The following is an 18,849-nucleotide window of genomic DNA, read 5'->3' as shown; positions in this document are numbered from 1 at the left end:
CCAGAGTGCCTGTGTATTGTTTCTCCCTTCTCCTGGAAAGCAACCCAGTAAAATGCTAAGTACACACTAGAGTCAGAGAGACTGGGTTGCAATCATGGATTAAACCCATGTTTAGATGAGGAGCTTTGAGCAAGTCACAACTTCAATAAACCTCTATTTCCATATTACCTTTTTGTTGTATTTTCTTTTTTCAGATGTTTCCTCCATACAGGAATATGTATATTTCACAAAGCTGAAATCATACTCTATCTACAATGGTTATTTTCATTCAACACTGTAAGTTTTATTTTATGCTTTTTAATATTTAAGAAATTGTCTGCAATGAGCATAATTATTTTCTTATAGCAAGTATTAAAATTATTCAGTGAAAAATATATAACCATGATACAAAGGAAAAATCCTGAAGCTGAAAAAATCTAAGGTGAGTTCAATATGCCCATATCGCCTTAAAAAAACTACAAAGGGAGCGAAATGTATATATAAGAAAATATAAGGAAAATAAAGGAAATATTGTAGCTACTAAAACCGAATCACCCAAAATTATGGTCATCCAATTAATTTCATTAATATAAGCTTTAAGATTTTCACGTTCTAGTAACTGTAGAGAAATTAACGTAAAGGCAAACCACCATATCTTGCAAAGTACATATTTATTTCTTCCTTTTGTGACTAAAGCACCTTTTTTGTTGCACATATAGCACATCGTTTAGATAAAGTAATGCAAACCTCTTGGGGGAAGTTCTGAGCTCAATTGGGGCATCAAGGGACAGGCCATATGTTACCAAGCCTCTGGCACACCTGAACCCCAATATCTAATGACCCAAGGATGCTCATTTATAAAATTAAATAGTCTCTCTTTTACAAGTAGAGAATCAAGCACTGCAGATCATTCTCCATCATTTCATTTGAAGACAACGTAAAGAGAACTACACAACTAAAGAGGATTTAAATAAATGAACTCCTACAACACAGAAAATGTAATTCATGCCTTGAATGACTATTACTAACACTCAATTTTATCTCATCAATCTTATCTCTTCTTTATCTTTAATTTTTTAATTAATGAAATTTTCATTAAAGTTGAAAAAAAAATGACTGCAACTTCTTATTCATTTTTCTGTTACAGAAATGTTACAGAAAATGTTAGCCCCTTCCTCGTTAAAAAATGCTTGATTCCTGTCTTAGTTTTCTTTTAGCTAAAATATCTAGAATGTTGAAATATTAAAAAAATACACAATTGTAGAACCAAGACTATATTTTCTGAGCCAAAAGTCTGGATGCATGATCTGAAATCAAGAGCTCTTTAAAAAAAATTCAGACTGCATGTGACTACACCAAGGTCCATCTTCAACTCCCTTCTAATAGTTCAATAATAGATATTTCAGAAAAGTGGCTCTCAATTATTGTCATCATCTTAACACACCTGTGGGAAATGATATACTCTCAAAAAATAACCCTGGGTAACTGCAACAGCAGTTGTCTCAAAGCGTGTGATTTGGGTAAGGAAAGTGCACTGAAATCTTTAGGAAGCTTTTAGAAATTCACAATCCACACTCATCACTGTTCTATAGAGCTGGTACAATCTTCTTTTTTTGAAAATCCTTTAAAATAGAACAACTAATGCTCTGAAGTAACTAAGTCATAGTCATAGCTCAGCTTTAAGGCATGAAACAATCTAGAGGAACAGACTAATTTGTATCCACCAAGACAAGCGTCATGGGTAACATGGCACATTCCCATGGGCAAACTCTGGAATATGATGAATTCCNACGAAAAAAAAAAACAAAAAAAAAAAAAAAAAAAAAAAAAAACAATTGAGAGGATGACATCAATCTGTTCTACATTTTTTTTTTTAAAGGAAACTGTTTGCTTACTTTGACATTTCAGCTGATAAGAACACAGAATTGCAACATGTTGAGGTCAGCTAGAGTAGAATGCTGATTCCCATACACTGAACATGTAGATACCTTCTAGACATCACACTTTACAGACATCTCACATGAAGAGTATTCTTAGAATGAGAAAACACAAATAAGTACATGGAATTGGTCACTCCAAGACTCCAAGGCTCTCTTCAATTCCAAGTCTCTTTTAATATTCACAAGTCTGATTTGTCAGCTAAGAAAAATGTGTAACAGTGAAAAGTCAAATAAGTACTCTATCTGACATAATTTAGACTGAGTATACAATTATATGCTAAAATTTTTTTTACTTTAGTCATAAAAGCCTTAAAAATGTTTTGCCTACACCTTCCTTACCCATGCCTATAACACTTAATATGAAATTTAGAATTTAGAGTAGCTATTTAGACTTACATACACACACACACACACACAAAACTATTAATCACATCATTTAAAAATTAAGTACATAATGTTGCCCAAGACATTGTAGTACAACCACTACCATATTTTTAGATCATACGAAAAAATAACTTAAAGAAAATCCCCAGACTCATATGCTTAAAAAAAAGAAAAAAAAGAAAGGGATGGGGGGGAGAGAAAGGAGGGAGGGAGAGAAAAGAGAAAAAAGAAAACTTAAAAACTAAACAATAATTTGAAAGAATAACCAGAACCAACTTTATATAACTATAACTAAAATAGGTTCAGAAGGAAAAACTGAATATTCCTTCAATTATTATCTTTACACAGTGAGAGAGCTCCTTCAAGAAACCTGACATTGGTGCATCCTGGAGGAATCGAGCTGGCAAAATGGAGAGCAATTTGTTGGTTCCAATTTTTTGTAATTATGCCTTTTGTAAATTTTATGACACAGAGAATAAGAAGAGTTAAGTGTGTTTTAGAATATAAAAAATTTAATGAAGGTAAGTCTGTCACATTGATCTAAAGGTCAGCACACTCCACATGATTCCAGTCCTCTGAAAACCTTGACCCCTTGGTTTAGCTGATTTCAATTATTATTATTGTGCCTAAATTAAGAGGCCATCTGAAATGCAACCAAGCCATTTAAGGATTTGTAGATTATATATATATATTTTTAAATGTAATGTTTATTTATTTTTGAAAGACTGAGTGTAAGCGGGAGAGGAGCAGAGAGAGGGAAACACAGAATCCGAAGCAGGCTCCAGGCTCTGAGCTGTCAGCACAGAGCCTGATAAGGGACTCAAACCCACTAACTGTGAGATCATGACCTGAGCCGAAGTCTAACACTTAACTGACTGAGCCACCCAGGCGCCCCAAGGATTTGTAGATTATAAATGAGTGGTTCAAATTTCAGTCAGAAGGAAAATGAGTATAACAGATTCCCTGTAGCCGGGCCCATTTTGTTCTCGAAGAATATCATAAGTACTTAGGTTGTATTTTTTTTTTAATTTTTAAAAACTCCCTACACCAAAAGCCAGCTTTCTACAAATGAATTCAAATGTGCAAGTCAAAGCACACCCCATAAGGGAACACCAACCGCCCTTCAAGGAGAGACTTCCTACCAGTTAATGGGTCTGCCATCAGGAGGCAGAGTGCTCACCAAGAGAAACCCTACTCATGCTTTCAACTTCTGTAACATTCTGTCTTTTGGGAATTAAGAATATGGAAGTGACTAATTCTCCCAAATGTCATACATTTTACATTTTGTGACATGTACTTCCTCTCTGAATTTTTACACGACTACCCAGACATTCTAGCCACCGTCTGGGACTAGACATAATTACTGTAATTATGTGTACCATAATTAGGGAGACCGTAAATGTGATCAAACATTTATAGAAAGGAAAAACTAAAGCACAGAAAGTTTTAAGAACTCAAAAATCTCAATTAAATTCCAATGATAGAATAAAGGAGGAAGTGAGGTTCTTTTTCAGATGGTTCTTTTTCAAATGTTGCATTTGAAAAACAACTACGTATCAGATTACTGGCATAACCTGAAAAAAGTCTGTATATTTCTAGACTTTTTGCATGCGACAGGTTCATGTCACCCAGGGATGTCAGACATGACCATGGTGAAAATAAAACAGGATATAAAGTAATAATAAATCTTACTATAAAGAGAGTGAGGTTGAATTTGTGCCTAGACCCAATACTGTGAGATGATAGGAGCCAGTCAAGATATGCTTGTCAGTGGGATTAAATTCTGTAAGACTGATGAGATTGAGAGTTCAGGTCAGAGCATATGCAGAGCCTAATAAAACAGACATCAACAACCATTTCCTGCACAAATCTTTGAATAAGAAAACATGACAAGAAAGAAATATGAGGAAGCCTGGAGCAGAAGAGTGAGAGATGGAAAAGTGAGACCAATTAAGAGATTATTAGGATAAAAAAGGTAACAGTGATAAAGTCCTGAACTGATACGGTGGCAGCTGGAATGATAATGAAGGCATGAAAATCAGAGATGACTGATGAGGGTGGGAAGGTGGGCAAGAGACAGATCATGGAAGTCCTTGAAGGCCAAGTTAAGTCTGGACTTGAACCTACAGCTAACAGGGAGCTTTAAAGTATTAAGCAAGAGGAAAGCATGATTTGTATTTCAGATCTGTCATTCTGTTGGAACAGGAGGCAAGTTGTAGGCAGGGAAGCCAGTAAGATGACTGCAGGTCCAGGCAAGAGAGGATGAAGCTGAAGTGTGGGCCTGCTTCATCAGTGGGAAGGGAAATGGCAGCAGGCAATGAGGAACAAACCAATGCCAGCATGTGGGGCTTGAGGGGAAGTTTAGGATAGTGTCAGGTTGCTTCTGCCTTGGAAAATCACTACAATAACAAAGGGAAAAGGCACAGGCTGAGGAGTACTTGGTATGTGCAGAGACTGAGATGACTAGGAGATAAAGGGGCAGAAACATCAAATGAGCAGCTGCATATCTGGGTACAGGGTTCAGAAGAGAAAGCAGGGTCAGCCACACTCATGTCAGTATAATAAGGGAATAGTCAAAAAGAAGAAATAGACATACTGCTCAAGGAGAGAATGAAAAAAATGATCACAGTGGACAGAGGGCTTCCATTAGCACAGAAGAGAGGGAGAAGGCTTAACAGAGCACAGAGCCTAGGGCAAAACACCTGTATGAAGGAAGAGCAGAATAAGAAAGAATGAGTGGATAAGGAAAGAAAGAATTGATTGCACAGATTTTGGAGGGAAGGTAGGGAAAGGAATGAAGAAGAAAGGAGAAGGAACTAACCTAGAATAGGAGAACAGACACATTCTCTGAAGCTAGAAAAAAGGAAGTAAAATTGGACCAAATGAAGGTACACGCACAGGGAAGGGGCTGACACCTAATAATATTAAGTGTTGTAGTAAGTTGGAGGGTGTTATAAGTTTTGGATTGTGTACAACAAAAATTTTTCTTAAAGACCCCCCCACCCTCGATCTCCAAATGGGATCTTATTAGGAAACAGGGTCAGCGCAGATGTAATTACTGAAATTAAAATGAGGTCATGCTGGAGTGGGGTGGGCCCCTAACTCAAAAAGGCCAATGTCCTTATTAAAAGGGAAAAGTCAGATACATAGACACTCATTAAGAAAAGGTGATGTGAAGACACAAGGAGAAGACCATCTACAAACTAAACGGAGAGGCCTAGAACATATCCTTCCCTCAGGAACAGCCTTTGAAAGGAACCAACTTTGCCCACACTTTGATTGCACATTTCTGGTCTTCAGAACTATGAGACAATACACTTCTGTTGTTCAAGCCACCCAGTCTGTGGGACTTTTCTATGACAACTCTAGCAAACTAACACAGAGGGAAAGTCATCTACGAAAGGAAGGAGGGGTGCAGGAGGGTAGCTAGAAGAACTGAGGGAAATGGAAAGGTTTCAGCAGGAAACAGGCCAGCCACACAGGGCAAAACTGTGCACAGTTGCCTTGGGTTCTAGCTAAGGCCAGAAATGATAAATTTATTTACAGAGTGGTTTCCTCAAGCAGCTCTTGGCAGCTGGTGGGCAGAGGGGGAAAAGATGCCAGGTCAAAATCGAGGGCTGGCGGAGCAGATTACAAGCAAAACACAAAGGGATACAGCCACTGAGGATACTGGCAAGGGAGTGATGTACCGTGAGTGAACAGAGGAGGAAACAGGAGGGGGATGGGTTGTGGGCTGGAAGAATGGGATAGGGTTGGCTGAGAAGGGGTGGTCTAGAAACAGGGAGTCCTGCAAAGAAGACACAGAAGAAGTGCAGCAGGAGGGAGGAAGCTAACAAAGAATCGTGGTTACTGGGATTTAATAGTTTAGGTGAGGAAGTCAGGAAAGTCCGAAGCTAGACAGCTGTATACAATGTATACATTATTCACACAGACACAGGGACCTCGGACCATGATGGTAGTTAGGTGGAGAAGAAAACTGCAACAGCTCCCACCACCCTCAATGCGTGGAAAAATAACAACCAGGAGTATCCCCAAATCATATTTGTACTTGATCCCCAGCATCTGATTCTCAGAAAAATCACTGCTGTGTTTACATCTCCAGTATTAGTTATATCTTTATACAAAATAACTAAGGGGGGAATGGGCTAGAAGCAGAGGTCAATGCATATGACCCCCATCTATCTCACAAAATTACTATATCAAGCAGAGAGGATGCAAGTTAACCTATAAAAATGTACCTAAGGAAGTTACCGATCAGATGTAAAAATGTTAAGACATTTTATACACTTTGTACACGTTTCCTCAGGATACAAACATAAAATAGCTGGAAAATGCCAAAATATGTGTTGGCAGCCCTTTCTACTTCACAAACATGAAACAACTGACCAACCAAAGCACAGAAAATTAGGAAACTCGTAAATGACCAATTCCCCTCCCCCAAAAAAGTGCTTAATTATCTGGATTATATATGATAAACAAACAAATCACTTTGCATTTCAAAGGTTTATTTCTACCACTAGAATTTTTTTATTTCTTACTAAAGAGCCAAACATAGTCAACACTTTGTTCTGGCAACTCATTTGAGCTAAAATAACAGAGGCATGAAGCATAACTAAAACTACACAATTTAACCTTTATAATTTACACATGAGAACAATTCACGAATTGCTGTGGCTTTAGACATTTCCAACCCTTTCTATGCACACATATTTATACTTACTTATAACTTTTTCCTTCCAAAGTTCAAAAGGACTTATACATAGTACTTTTACACTGGGGGAGATTAACTGTATTTTCTGATCGTTTATATTTTAGATATCATTTTGAAACAAATTACTAGTTAAAAAAATAATATTCAAAACTTCCCTGAAGTCATAGTATAGCTATTACTCACTGGCACAGGGAAAATGAGGCTACCCAGGAGACACGGCCTAAGACATCTACTGGGGACAAAAAGATGAGAAAGAATTTAGAAAGTTTTGCAGCTTTATAAAGATATAAGGCTATCCTTATAAATGGTTAGTCTATCCACATCAAAGATACAGATTAAACCTACAGAACAAAAATGCTTCATATTTTAATCAAGGCCCAAATACACAATGAATGAGGGCAAAATGATCATCTCTCCAAATATGATGGGCTTCAACAAAATTTCCTATTCCAACAAAATTACCTATTGTAAACATCCCTCAGTACTTAACTTCCAAAGTGTCTCATTCTCTCTCTACAACAAGCATTAGCACACCATTCATGAATATAATTCCAGGATGCTTATAAAAAAAAAAAAAATCTGCTGGGGCACCTGGGTGGCTCAGTTGGTTAAGCATCCGACTTCGGCTCAGGTCATGATCTCACAGTTCATGGGTTCGAGCCCCGTATCAGGCTCTGTGCTGACAGCTACCTCAGAGCCCCGAGCCTGTTTCAGATTCTGTGTTTCCCTCTCTCTCTGACCCTCCCCTGCTCACGCTGTCTCTCTCTTTCTCTCTCAGGAAAAAAAAATCTGCAGTCATGGCATTTCAGCCTATTGAAGAATGAAAGAATAATAAGTCTTTCAAATAGGTCCACATCTTTTTCTCCTCTGTTCAAGGTCAAACATTTACACACACCCTAGAGAAATCCTCTAGGAATCAGAGAATAGCAACTAAACTCCAGTTCCAGGCATTCTGGAGGAGGCCACTACTTGAGGTAAGGAGCCCTCTATTTCATAAATACTGAGTAGGAAGAGAGATGCCACACCTTGATGTATATCTAAAAAGGTGACCCAGTACCCAGGTTTCAAGACTCGAATCTTAACTAAATTCCAACACAGAACTCCCCCAACTGCCAAAGGAAAGGGAGTTCAAGAAAACTTCTAACACTGTAGTCTGAAAATGATCATAGAAGACCTTGGTGACTTCCTGTGTATTTGCTCACAAATGCAGTGCTCCTTTCTGGGATCTCTGTAAAACTGTAAGTGCACGTTGACTGTGATATAGGATTTTATATTACATTTAAAGATAGATGGGCTGCCTGAGTGGCTCAGTGAGTTAAGCATCCGACATCTGTTCAGGTCACGATCTCATGGTTTGAGCCCCATGTACAGCTCTGTGTGGACAGCTCAGAGCCTGGAGCCTGCTTCAGATTCTGTCTCCTCTCTCTGCCCCACCCCCACCTGCACACGCACTTGCGCACATGTGCTCTGTCTCTCAAAAATGAGTAAATACTTAAAAAATTTTAAAGACAAAAAGCAACTTGAAGATTACCCTCTGACTGGCTTTACAAATGAGAAAATTCAATGGCTAGAAACTGGCAAAGGAGAATCCACATTGTCTGACACTCGGTCCAACATTCTCTCTCCTTATTGGCAATAGATATTTACTCACATTCAACAGATATTTACTGAATGCTTACCATGTACAAGACACACAAGGAATTACAAAGCTGAATGTAGTCATCCTCTCATGGAATCTTGAAAATTGTGGGTTTCAAACAATATTTTCACAGTTTTAATATGTAAATCATCACATGAAGACTCATATGGTATTGTGGAGGAATATCTGAAAGTAACTCTCCTCATAGCCCCAATTCTTAATTTCAAACTAAATCTTTCCTTCCTCCTTGTAGCCCTTCCAAATACAGAAGGTGATGTCATGATGAGAGCATCAGTGAAGAGAAGGATGATGATGATGATGATGACAAAGACAAGGGCAATGAGAATACCAACTATGAAACATTTACTGTGTGCCCATCACTATTCTGAAACCTTCATATACTTAACTTATTTAATCTTCAAGCGTAAAGTAATTTTGCCCCAAATTAGAAAATCCAGACCTTTGTGCAGAGGTTTCCAGGTAAAGGAGGGTGGGTAGTTACCGCCTTGATATACATATCCTCAACTTTCATCTAGGCTCCAGCCTCAGATTTTTTGGAAAGCTAATCTCACAACCACATGACAAAATAACATACAATTATTAACAATGGCATTTAAACTAAACAGGAGGTTTTTCAAATTCCTAATAACAATTAGGAGTCATCTGTAAAACCATGGTAAAATATCACATTTTGAGTTAAAAGAAAAAAGGTAGCATATAATATATGGCTTACGTTTTTTGTTTCTAAACATAGGGAAAGAAGCAAGCACATTCAACAGTGGTTGTAGCTAGGTAATAGGATTGGGAGATTTTTCTCCTTTTCCTTATTTTTCTCTTTTATGTAAGTATAAATTACCTCCATAATTAGAGGGGAGACTTTTCTTTAAAAAAAAGAGAAAAGGTACCCAATATTCTCACAGTGATTTCTTCTGAGAAGAAAATACTCCCCTAAAAACATCTCCATAATACTGTAGAAATTCCAGAAATACAGGTTTAGAGGAGAACATCATTATTGCCTAGTATAGATGGGAAAGGAAATATTTCTCTATTGCTTCAGGTCTAGAATAATTAAGTTTTACAGGATGTTTCAGGAATGCTAGGAGGGAAAGTTGTTTTGTAGTCCAGAGACATGTGGCTTTGTAGAGCTGGGCCCCAGGAAAAAAGAACAGGTGCAACAGACAAAGAGGCAGACCGTGAGAGCCAAATGTCACTGGCTCCATCCAGAAATCCCAATCTGGAGCAGGTTCTCCCTGAGTGGTCCTGCCCTGCACCACAGCCAACCACATAGCCGAGGGGATTTCCATGAGCACAAATGTCCTCACTTCTCTGAAGCAGTACTGCAGAGGGAGGACAGGTAGCATATTTCACAGAAACTGCAACTGTTAAATCAAACAACCACAACCAAACTAATCATTGCTTCATTAGGCTGCAGGATAAGCACACTGTGTATATACTTCTGTGTTCATATATAGACCCACAACACACACACAACATGGCCCAGTTGACAACACAGATCAATTACTGTGGCTTTAGATGGTGACAATGAAACACATCACTCTATAGCACTCTTGAGAATATTTTGTAAACACACTCTCTCTGGTGATTCCCTCTCTGATACTACGAAAAACTTGGGAAAGAGTACAATTTAAAAATCACATACAGAATGCTATTAATTACATATGGACCCCCTGCCCTCTTAGAACAGGCTTTTTTTGCTACTTTGTATCAAGTAGGTAAAGACGGATCTGATACACAAAGGATAGGAAAACTAGAACAGGAAAGTCAGCTCCTCCTTTGGGAGTCTGACAGACAATATGTGGCGTCAACATCCCATCACATTGACTCAGTGGAGAGCTGCAGGGAGCCGGGGTGCCCAACTTACCAACTACTCTGGACTCGCCCTAAGCACACACCTCACAATGTGCTTTGCCAGCACTACCACCATGAAGGGGGCAATAACACAAAGGCCTTGGGGTATCTTTTGTTAATTTAAAAAGACATATTTCTGTTGACCACCACCAAAATTCATTCAAATAATTACTTAAAGTTGAAAAGTAATATAGTAACTACAGAGATGTCATCTCCTTTTTTAAGGCATGTTTTTTTCTGTTTCTGAAGTATGAAGTTGGCACCTATTAAGCGTACCCGGCAGTAATTAAATACATCCAACATATGATAAAGAAATTTAACCTACCTCATCAAAAGTGGTGTCGTCTTTCTTCAAAGCTATAAAATAAAAAGGGAAAGGAAGAAGTTATTGTGAAACATCTCAAGGAGACCAAGTTCTAGAAAACAAAGAAAACAAAGCAGTATGGTGTCTTAATTTCAGAAAGTAAAACTGTACCCCAACCTGAATAACAATGTTATGATACAAATAGGAAAACTACAAATGAGACAGAGAATTGCACAGCATGCTTCTTTGTGAGGCACTTTCATAAATATGTAAATGGACTATCCTCCCAAGTATGGAAAAGAAGTATGCATATCTTTCCCCATCTCTTCTTTAGTAGGAAAACGTTTTAATGAAAAGTATGAAAGAATCAAAAAGCAATCTTAAAGAAATTTCCTTCAACTTCAGGTTTTTGTATATGTCCTGATGCATGGTGTGTGGTCCTCCGGAACCAATTGTCAAGATGACGCCCACTCTGCACACTGCCCTGAATGAGATTCCCATACTGAGAGAAGTTTAAAAACGGTAAAGAAAGCCTAAGCATGTTAAACTAAGCACTGCAGAGACATAATTCAAACATTTCAACATGATCAATTTTATAACGAAGTATCACCAAAGGAAACAATGCATTCAGAGTGTTGTATGGGAATTAGCAAATGCTTAAAACTTATTTAAATATGCATGGCTTCAAAATGGCATTCTATTACTCTAAGGAGAAAGAGAAGTGTTTCATGCATGTTGGCAAACACCATAGTTCTTTAAATCCTACAATTACTTAGAATGTTTCCTACAAAGGAGCTAATTTAGCTGAAACCACTAGCTGGAGAAATGTTTCCAATTTATAGAATTGTGCATAGGTGTTTATGGTCTATACCAGACAGTTCTAGTCAGGACAGAAGCACTTGTGTAGCTCTTACTTGGAAAGTTATGTTATGACAGAAGCAATGGAAAACAAATTATGTTGGCAATTAATCTCTGACAGAAGTCATGTGCTTAAACGGAAGCTACCATATCAGAGCTTATATTATATATAATGTAACAATCTTGAAAAGGATATTTTCTGTTTCATATCATAGACTTGTCCTTTTAAACATCAGGAAGTATGTAGTTGTTGTGGTGAGTTAAGGGGGGGTGAGGGTAGATTGAGGGAAATAAAATATTTCTGAAAGTTTAGTTCTTAGTTTTCCTTTTTACCTAAGAAGCTGATCTGTACCAAATTTCTCTACTGTCTTTATTAGAGGACAACTACTTCTGAATGAAAAATAAAAAGACAGTCCTTTGTCCCATTCTCAAATGGCTTATCTTGCATTTAATTACTTACACACATTTTATTATGTATTTGCTTTAACCTACATTAACTCTAAAATAAGCTATTTTGATAGAAAGTTATGAGCCTCTATGACTGTTAATGACTTCATTTTAACTCAGAATGTAAAATTTCTAATCTAGGTTTTCTTTAAATATCAGCCAACAATGTTACTAAACTCCCATCCTCACTCCCTCAAACCTAAGGCATATCTTCTAATTAATATACTTGAGTAGTGATTCCAAGATAAAATATTAGTGACCTACATAAATATAGACAAGTTGTTCCATCTAAGAAAAATTTTCTAATAAGAAATGATTAGCTCATTGATTTCAAATACAAAGTCAATCATTGTACAGACACATACCTAACTCATTTAACAAAACTTAATGAAAAATTATGTGGCTGTCATGCAAGATGCAAAGCTAAAGCATCAAGCTTATAAATCACAGTGCAAACTTTCTATATTTTCTTTACTTTGGGCATGATAAAAGTTCTGGATATTTAGTCATGGTTTTCCTTAAGCAAAGCATCCAGTAAGAACTACAGTTGATACTATCCCTTGGGTAACTGCAAACACAGAATGAAGACCCTCAAGGTTGAGAGATGAAGAAAGCAGGAAACTAAAATGTCATTGACATTCCAACTGGACTATTTCTTTCTTGCCCCTAAGTCCTGCAAATTCCTTCAGCATTCTGGATAAAGGGGTGGGGTCTGGAGGTAGAAAGAAATTAAAGAAATAGAAGAGGAAATTGCAGGTGTGTTTTCTAAGATATAAGGAGCAGAAAAGCTAGATTCTCTCCCATGCACTCTATTCTCAAGCCCAAGATATCTTAGAGGAGAACATTTTAAGACCAAAAAAATCTATGGCTTCATTGTAACCCTTCACTGGTGGATTGACACTTTGTATAGTTTCTTATAAATATGGAAGCCTTGCCCTGAACAGCAGTTAACAGTAACAACAAAGGCCAATTAAATATGTCTCTGCCAAATATTTATCAGGTCATTGATGAATAAACTCTGACCTAAATAAGCACACACATCTCATTATTGATTACATTCCCTGATTGTCATTAATTATTCATATAAATGTAAACTCACAACTGTCTTCAAAGATATCACAGAATAGCAAGCGTATTACACTTTTATGAGTTAACAACAAGGTATGTATATATTGAATCATTTGAGATAATCAGATATTCTCTTTAGTTCCTGCTCAAACACTGCTTCCTCTAGAATGCTCTCCATGATCTCACCAAGACCAAAGTGGTGCCCCTCCTACATTCTCCAACAGCAAATTGTGCTAATCTTCTTAGTAAAATTTGTCACTCTATATTGTCAATGCCCTTTCATTGGCTTGTCTTCTCTTAAAAGTCCTTGAGGACTGGTAACAATGACTGCTGAAACTGAATGTCAGCACAGTATCTAGCACATAGGAGGTACTTAATAATTATTTGACTTAATGATTTCTACCTCAAAGGCCCAAAGATAGTCTCTTATCTTTTGAGGCACACTAAAGTTTTGGCATATGAAAACAAGGCACTATTTTCTATCATGAAAGGATCACAGATATAAATTCCATTTCATAGTTTTCAAATTAAAATCTTTTGAAACTATATTGGGAAAAGGCATGGTACTATATTTAAATTTTGTGTCTGAATCTTTAACCTTAAGAAGGGACTTATCAAATGACAGCTGGACTCTACATTACACACAGATAGCACAAAGTAACAAACCCCAAAATTCAGTATAACCATAGCCTCTTCCTTTCATTCAGTTCTCCCACAAACTACATCTTTTAAAGAAATGGTTTACAAGGGCTTCATCTCAAATATCACAGAGTATAAACTACCTTTCTCTATGAGTTAATCCAAACAAGTGTGAGGAAATGCATTCAAATGAATAAGAAGAAATGACAGTTTGCCTAATCTTGTACCAGATATTACAGAAAGCATTCCTCCTCGTTGGCTATCTTTCAAAAATAAAAACAAGGAAAGAAAAGAGGAAAAGAATTTTAATATAAACTTTTTAACAACTAAGTTCCCATTTCTCTTTATGTTAACCAAAATTAAAAAAAAAAAAAAACACGTGGGGCAACAAGAGTAATTCCTAAGTAAGTGAACACACTGACATTATTTAGCAGAAAACCATAAATACCCCCCACTGAAATCAGTGGATAACTTTGAAATTCAATTACACCCATCTTGTAAAAGAGCCATAACTATGTTGCAGTCACTCCCTGGCAAATGTCATAAATTAGAGTGCTATGGCTTGAAAGCCAATGTGTTTTATTAGACCTTATATAATACAGTAATCTCAGATCAGCTGTATTCGGGGTGGACAAAGCTGGTATGCTCATTTATGTGTGGATGAATTAAACATCAGTGTTGCCACTTTTATATAGTCAGGATTATTATTAATAATAAACTGAATATTACATACTTTCAAAAGTTGTGCTCATTTTCTATAGGTGATTAACTTCTCATGACTAAATGACACTGTATATAACAAGCTACACTCTTGAATCATACTAAAAAAGCAAAATGAAGTCAGTGTGTTTATTTCAAAAGCCATCATAGATCAGTTAAAGGGAATGCATATACAGAGATGCTGGATTACTCAACAAGAATAAACCACTCTTTGATCTCCTCATGAAGTACCAATGAAGAAAGGAGGGAGGCAGATACACAGAAAAACTGGAAGGAATAATTACAGCCCCCATTATTCATCTTCACATGTAACAGATATTGCACTAGATATTTTATGTATTCTATCTGATTTAATCTTCACAACAACCCTAAGAAATTTTATACATGTGGACTCTGAGGTTTAGGGATATTCTGCTAGTTAACCAAGGCACACAGCAACCTGGGAAAACAGAGTTCAAATCCAGACGAGACTAACTCCAAAATCCATCCTGTTTTCATACTGTAAAGTCAGTAGCCACTTCTGCCCTTCTCTTGCTTCCCACCTAGAAAATCAATTATGTCAATATGATGTAATCACCAATAATGATAATAACATATTATGAACATCTACTGAGTCTACACTACATACCGCACAAGACATATGCATTATTTCACTAAGTGCCAATAACAAAACTGAGTTCCACATGAAAAAATGAAGCTTAGGGGCACCTGGGCAGCTCAGTCGGTTAAGCGTCTGACTTCAGCTCAGGCCATGATCTCACAGTTTGTGGGTTTGAGCCCCACGTCAGGCTCTATGCTGACAGCTCTGCAACGGAAGCCTGCTTTAGATTCTGTGTCTCCATCTCTCTCTGCCCCTCCCCCATTCACACTCTGTCCCTGTCAGTCTCAAAAATAAGTAAATATTAATTTTTTTTTTTTCTAAAGCCTGAAGCTCACAAGTTGAGGGACCTGTCCAAGGTCACACAGCTACACATGGCAGGATGGGAAATCTCCAGTGGTCTGACTCAGCCCACACCCTTAATCTGTGCACCCCCATAATCCCAAAGTACAACCTCCATCCCATAGTCTCGAGCACCTTACAATCTTCACATAATCAAATTCATATTATTGCTTTTTGATGTTGCAAATAAAACATTAAGAAAATACACAGATAACAAAGATTGATTTTCTGTAATCCCATTTCACATGTATGTCTTGGGTTTGACATACAATCGTAACCACATAACCTCTTTATCTCCTTTTACAGTATTCCAGAGTGTGACTTGCTTTTCAGAATCATGACCTTCCATCAATACAAGAAATAATCAGTTATGCTCACTGCACTATACTGTTTCTGAAAGGAGGAAATAAAATCTATTAGATCTTAGAAGACATTTTAACAAGTGTTGGAATCAAAAGGAGTTTCACATTACTAAATCTCAGTAAGCTAGAAAATCCAATTAACTGTAATATCCCATTTGCCAGCATTGTAGTTAATCCAAATTTTACTGATTGTCGATCAAAACCTTAAAATTGCTTAAACATAAGGAATTTTTATATTAATGTCCTTGGTTTCTTACTGAGATTCAACTGCAATGAATTATTTAACACAAAACTGGAAGGGCTCCAACAGAGTCATTAGCATTAGTAAATATACAGTTAATGTGTTTTAGACATTTAGAACAGGGCTTAATGGACTCCAGAACCCGCCTCTGTGATGCTTTGGGTCCCAGGTTGAACATCCTTCTTAAAAATGCACACCAACTGAACACCTTGCTCTCTCACACTCTTCTTGGCTTCAAACTTCATTTGCATGTAGGAACTCTTCAAAAGCATCCCTAACTTGTGAGAGTGAAACTGCAGATATCCAATCCATCCAATAAGTAAAATCAGGATTAAATGTTGGTTTCACACAACTTTACAGTCATTTTGGGAAAGATTCTGTATACCAATAGAAAATTTTAAATCACAACAAAGAAAACTAGGCTAAAATTTGATCCATATTTTCTCTTACTTGAAGAAAGTTTGCATATTTTACAGTGTACTTATATAATGATTTTTTTACAGGAATGGATGGATGAATGACTCCAATACTCGTATGCACCCCCGAGGTTTATTTTAAGGAATTAAGCACTTTATGCTTAATTTCCATTAACACCTTCATTAACATGGATGACATGTTAAACAAGTGAAACAAAGGCTAGAAGGCTTCTTAGGGAATCCGAAGGGTTATTTTTAGTGCTTGCAGGATTTTCTTGCTGAAAACAGTTACCTGCATAAATGAAAGTTCTAATGTTAGAGGAGGCAGCTGCCGTCTTAAGGTTAAAAGGGGTTTTCTATGGCCCACCCTAAAAAGCTAACAAACCCACTCCAAATAATAGTGCTGCCACCCTGTTATATAGCTTGTGACATGGATTTATTCTTAAATGTCCTAAACATTTCTCAGTCGGTTTTTATTTGTGAATCAGTTGGTTGGTTGGTTTAAAGACAATAGCCCCGGAGACGTAGTAAATGTAAGAAGTTCGGGGGACTTATTCCTAAATGTTCAGACAAGTTCACTGAGCGCATTTATTTGCTGCAATGGAAAGATTTCAGAGAGCTCGGGACAGAGCAGCCAAATCTCGCTTTCGAGGACCCGAAGTACCGAACAAAAGGTCCCAAGGTATCTGTCCCACTTCCCTTTAGGTTGGATGTGTTAAACAATACGAAGGCACAGCTCAACGTTTCATCAATTTCCAAAGNGGAAAAAAAAAAAAAAAAAAAAAAAAAAAAAGCAGTGACCCAGGCGGCCGCGCAGCCCCGTGCGCAGCGGGGCCCTGGGCGTCCCATCGCCTGTCCACCGCAGGCGCAGAAGCCGAGCGCTAGTGGTGAGGGGAGGGAACTCAAATTGTGGGCTTTAAGATCATCCACAAATGAACCCCTAAATCCTGAAGGAGAGGGGTGTCTCCCCTTCCCATTGTCGCCCTACCCCCAGGTCCGGGTACTGTTCCCTCCACCGTCCGCACGCAGCGCACTCTACACCAGCCCCGGGTGGTCGCCGCTTTGGTGATGCCAGAAGCGCGGGGCGGAGGAGCAGGCGCCGGGGGCGTCCGGCCGGGTGCCCGGGGCAGCGCGCCACTCACCGATGCGGCTGAAACTCTCCGACAAAGTTCTCCGCAACTTCTTCATCTTGCCGATCTTCTCGGCCGCCTGCGGCTCAATGAGGTCGCACATCTGGGCGACACGGGGCTCCGGCAACTTCCCCAAACTGGTCCAGAGCGGAGCGCAGACAACAGCGAGGGCGCGCGGCAAGGAGAAGGCGGCGCCTCCTCCTCCTCCTCCTCCTCTTCCACCTCCTCCTCCGGCCAGGAGGCGACGCGCTGGGCTCGGGAGGCGAGTGGCGAGNCCCGCGCCCCCGCGGCGCCCCCTCCCGGCTGCCCCCGCGCGCCTCCCCATTCCCTGCCCGCCCCGCCCGCGAGCTCCCGGACCCAGCCGGCCGAGGGCCTCGAACAGGCAGGGCTGGGAGCGGGCCGCCTGGGGACTCCGTCTCGCGCTGTGGGGAGGCCACCCAAAAGAAAGGTTCTGGATCACGTCGATTATGACCGGTTTTCTCCTTGCCACGAACGCGTGTGAAAGAGCGAGGACCTGGGGGGAGGGGGTGCCACCACCACTGCCTCTGGGTCGGGGGAATGGAAAGGCCTCGGGGACGTACTCAGGTTTGAGGGTGACTTTTATTTTCTTTTCCCAGTTTTGCCAAGGAGGCTGTTAAGTTAAAGATCCAAAGGGAAGGGTGGGCCCGTTCTTTAGGGGAGTCAAGTGCAAAGGCAGAAGCGTCAACTGTAAGCCCCCCGACCAAGGCAGGGCTTGTACTGTTTTCCTTCACCCCTGTGTCACACTGAGTGACTGACGGGAATGTAGATGTAGGTGATTTCTGATATGAATACCCAGTTCCATAGTAAATAGCAATGGAATTCCAGAATATATTACCAATTCTAGAATATATTAGTAATCTAGAATTGCCAATATTCTAGAATCGGTAAATATATTCTAGACCTAGCAATTCTAGATTGCCGCTTCTAGGTTACCAATTCTAGAATATATTTCTAACTTGGAAGACTTGGAGGCCAAAAAAGATTCTGACCCCCTCTTTCCCGGCCTCAAAAAATAAATTTTAAGAAGGAAGACATTGGGGGAGGCTTTATAAAATCCCAAAACAAACAGTTCAGGCAACAAACACACATCATCTTCATTCTATTAAAACGTGGTGCAGCTAGCACTCCAAACATCAGTCTCCCAGGGGAGAGTGAAGGAAGATGAGGGAGGGCCTGAATGT

At 38.8% G+C, this 18,849-nt stretch overlaps 1 protein-coding gene across 1 annotated transcript in view; it reads right to left on the bottom strand.

Annotated features, from left to right (window-relative positions):
* Positions 1-17,816, bottom strand: part of CDK14 (cyclin dependent kinase 14) — a 563,883-nt gene extending 546,067 nt beyond the window's left edge. The window contains exons 1-2 of the mRNA XM_077766835.1: positions 17,660-17,816; positions 10,848-10,879 (exon numbers count right to left, since the gene is read on the bottom strand). Coding sequence (XP_077622961.1) covers positions 10,848-10,879; positions 17,660-17,750 — 123 coding nt within the window. The 5' untranslated portion in view covers positions 17,751-17,816. The remainder of the gene's footprint in view (positions 1-10,847; positions 10,880-17,659) is intronic.
* Between the last annotated feature and the right edge of the window lie 1,033 nt (positions 17,817-18,849).

The sequence above is a fragment of the Crocuta crocuta genome, unplaced genomic scaffold (assembly GCF_008692635.1).
Source record: "Crocuta crocuta isolate KB4526 unplaced genomic scaffold, BGI_CrCroc_1.0 scaffold165, whole genome shotgun sequence".
NCBI classification, from domain to species: domain Eukaryota; kingdom Metazoa; phylum Chordata; class Mammalia; order Carnivora; family Hyaenidae; genus Crocuta; species Crocuta crocuta.
The sequence above is the reverse complement of the archived record's forward strand: the minus strand, read 5'-3'. Positions and strand labels throughout refer to the sequence as shown.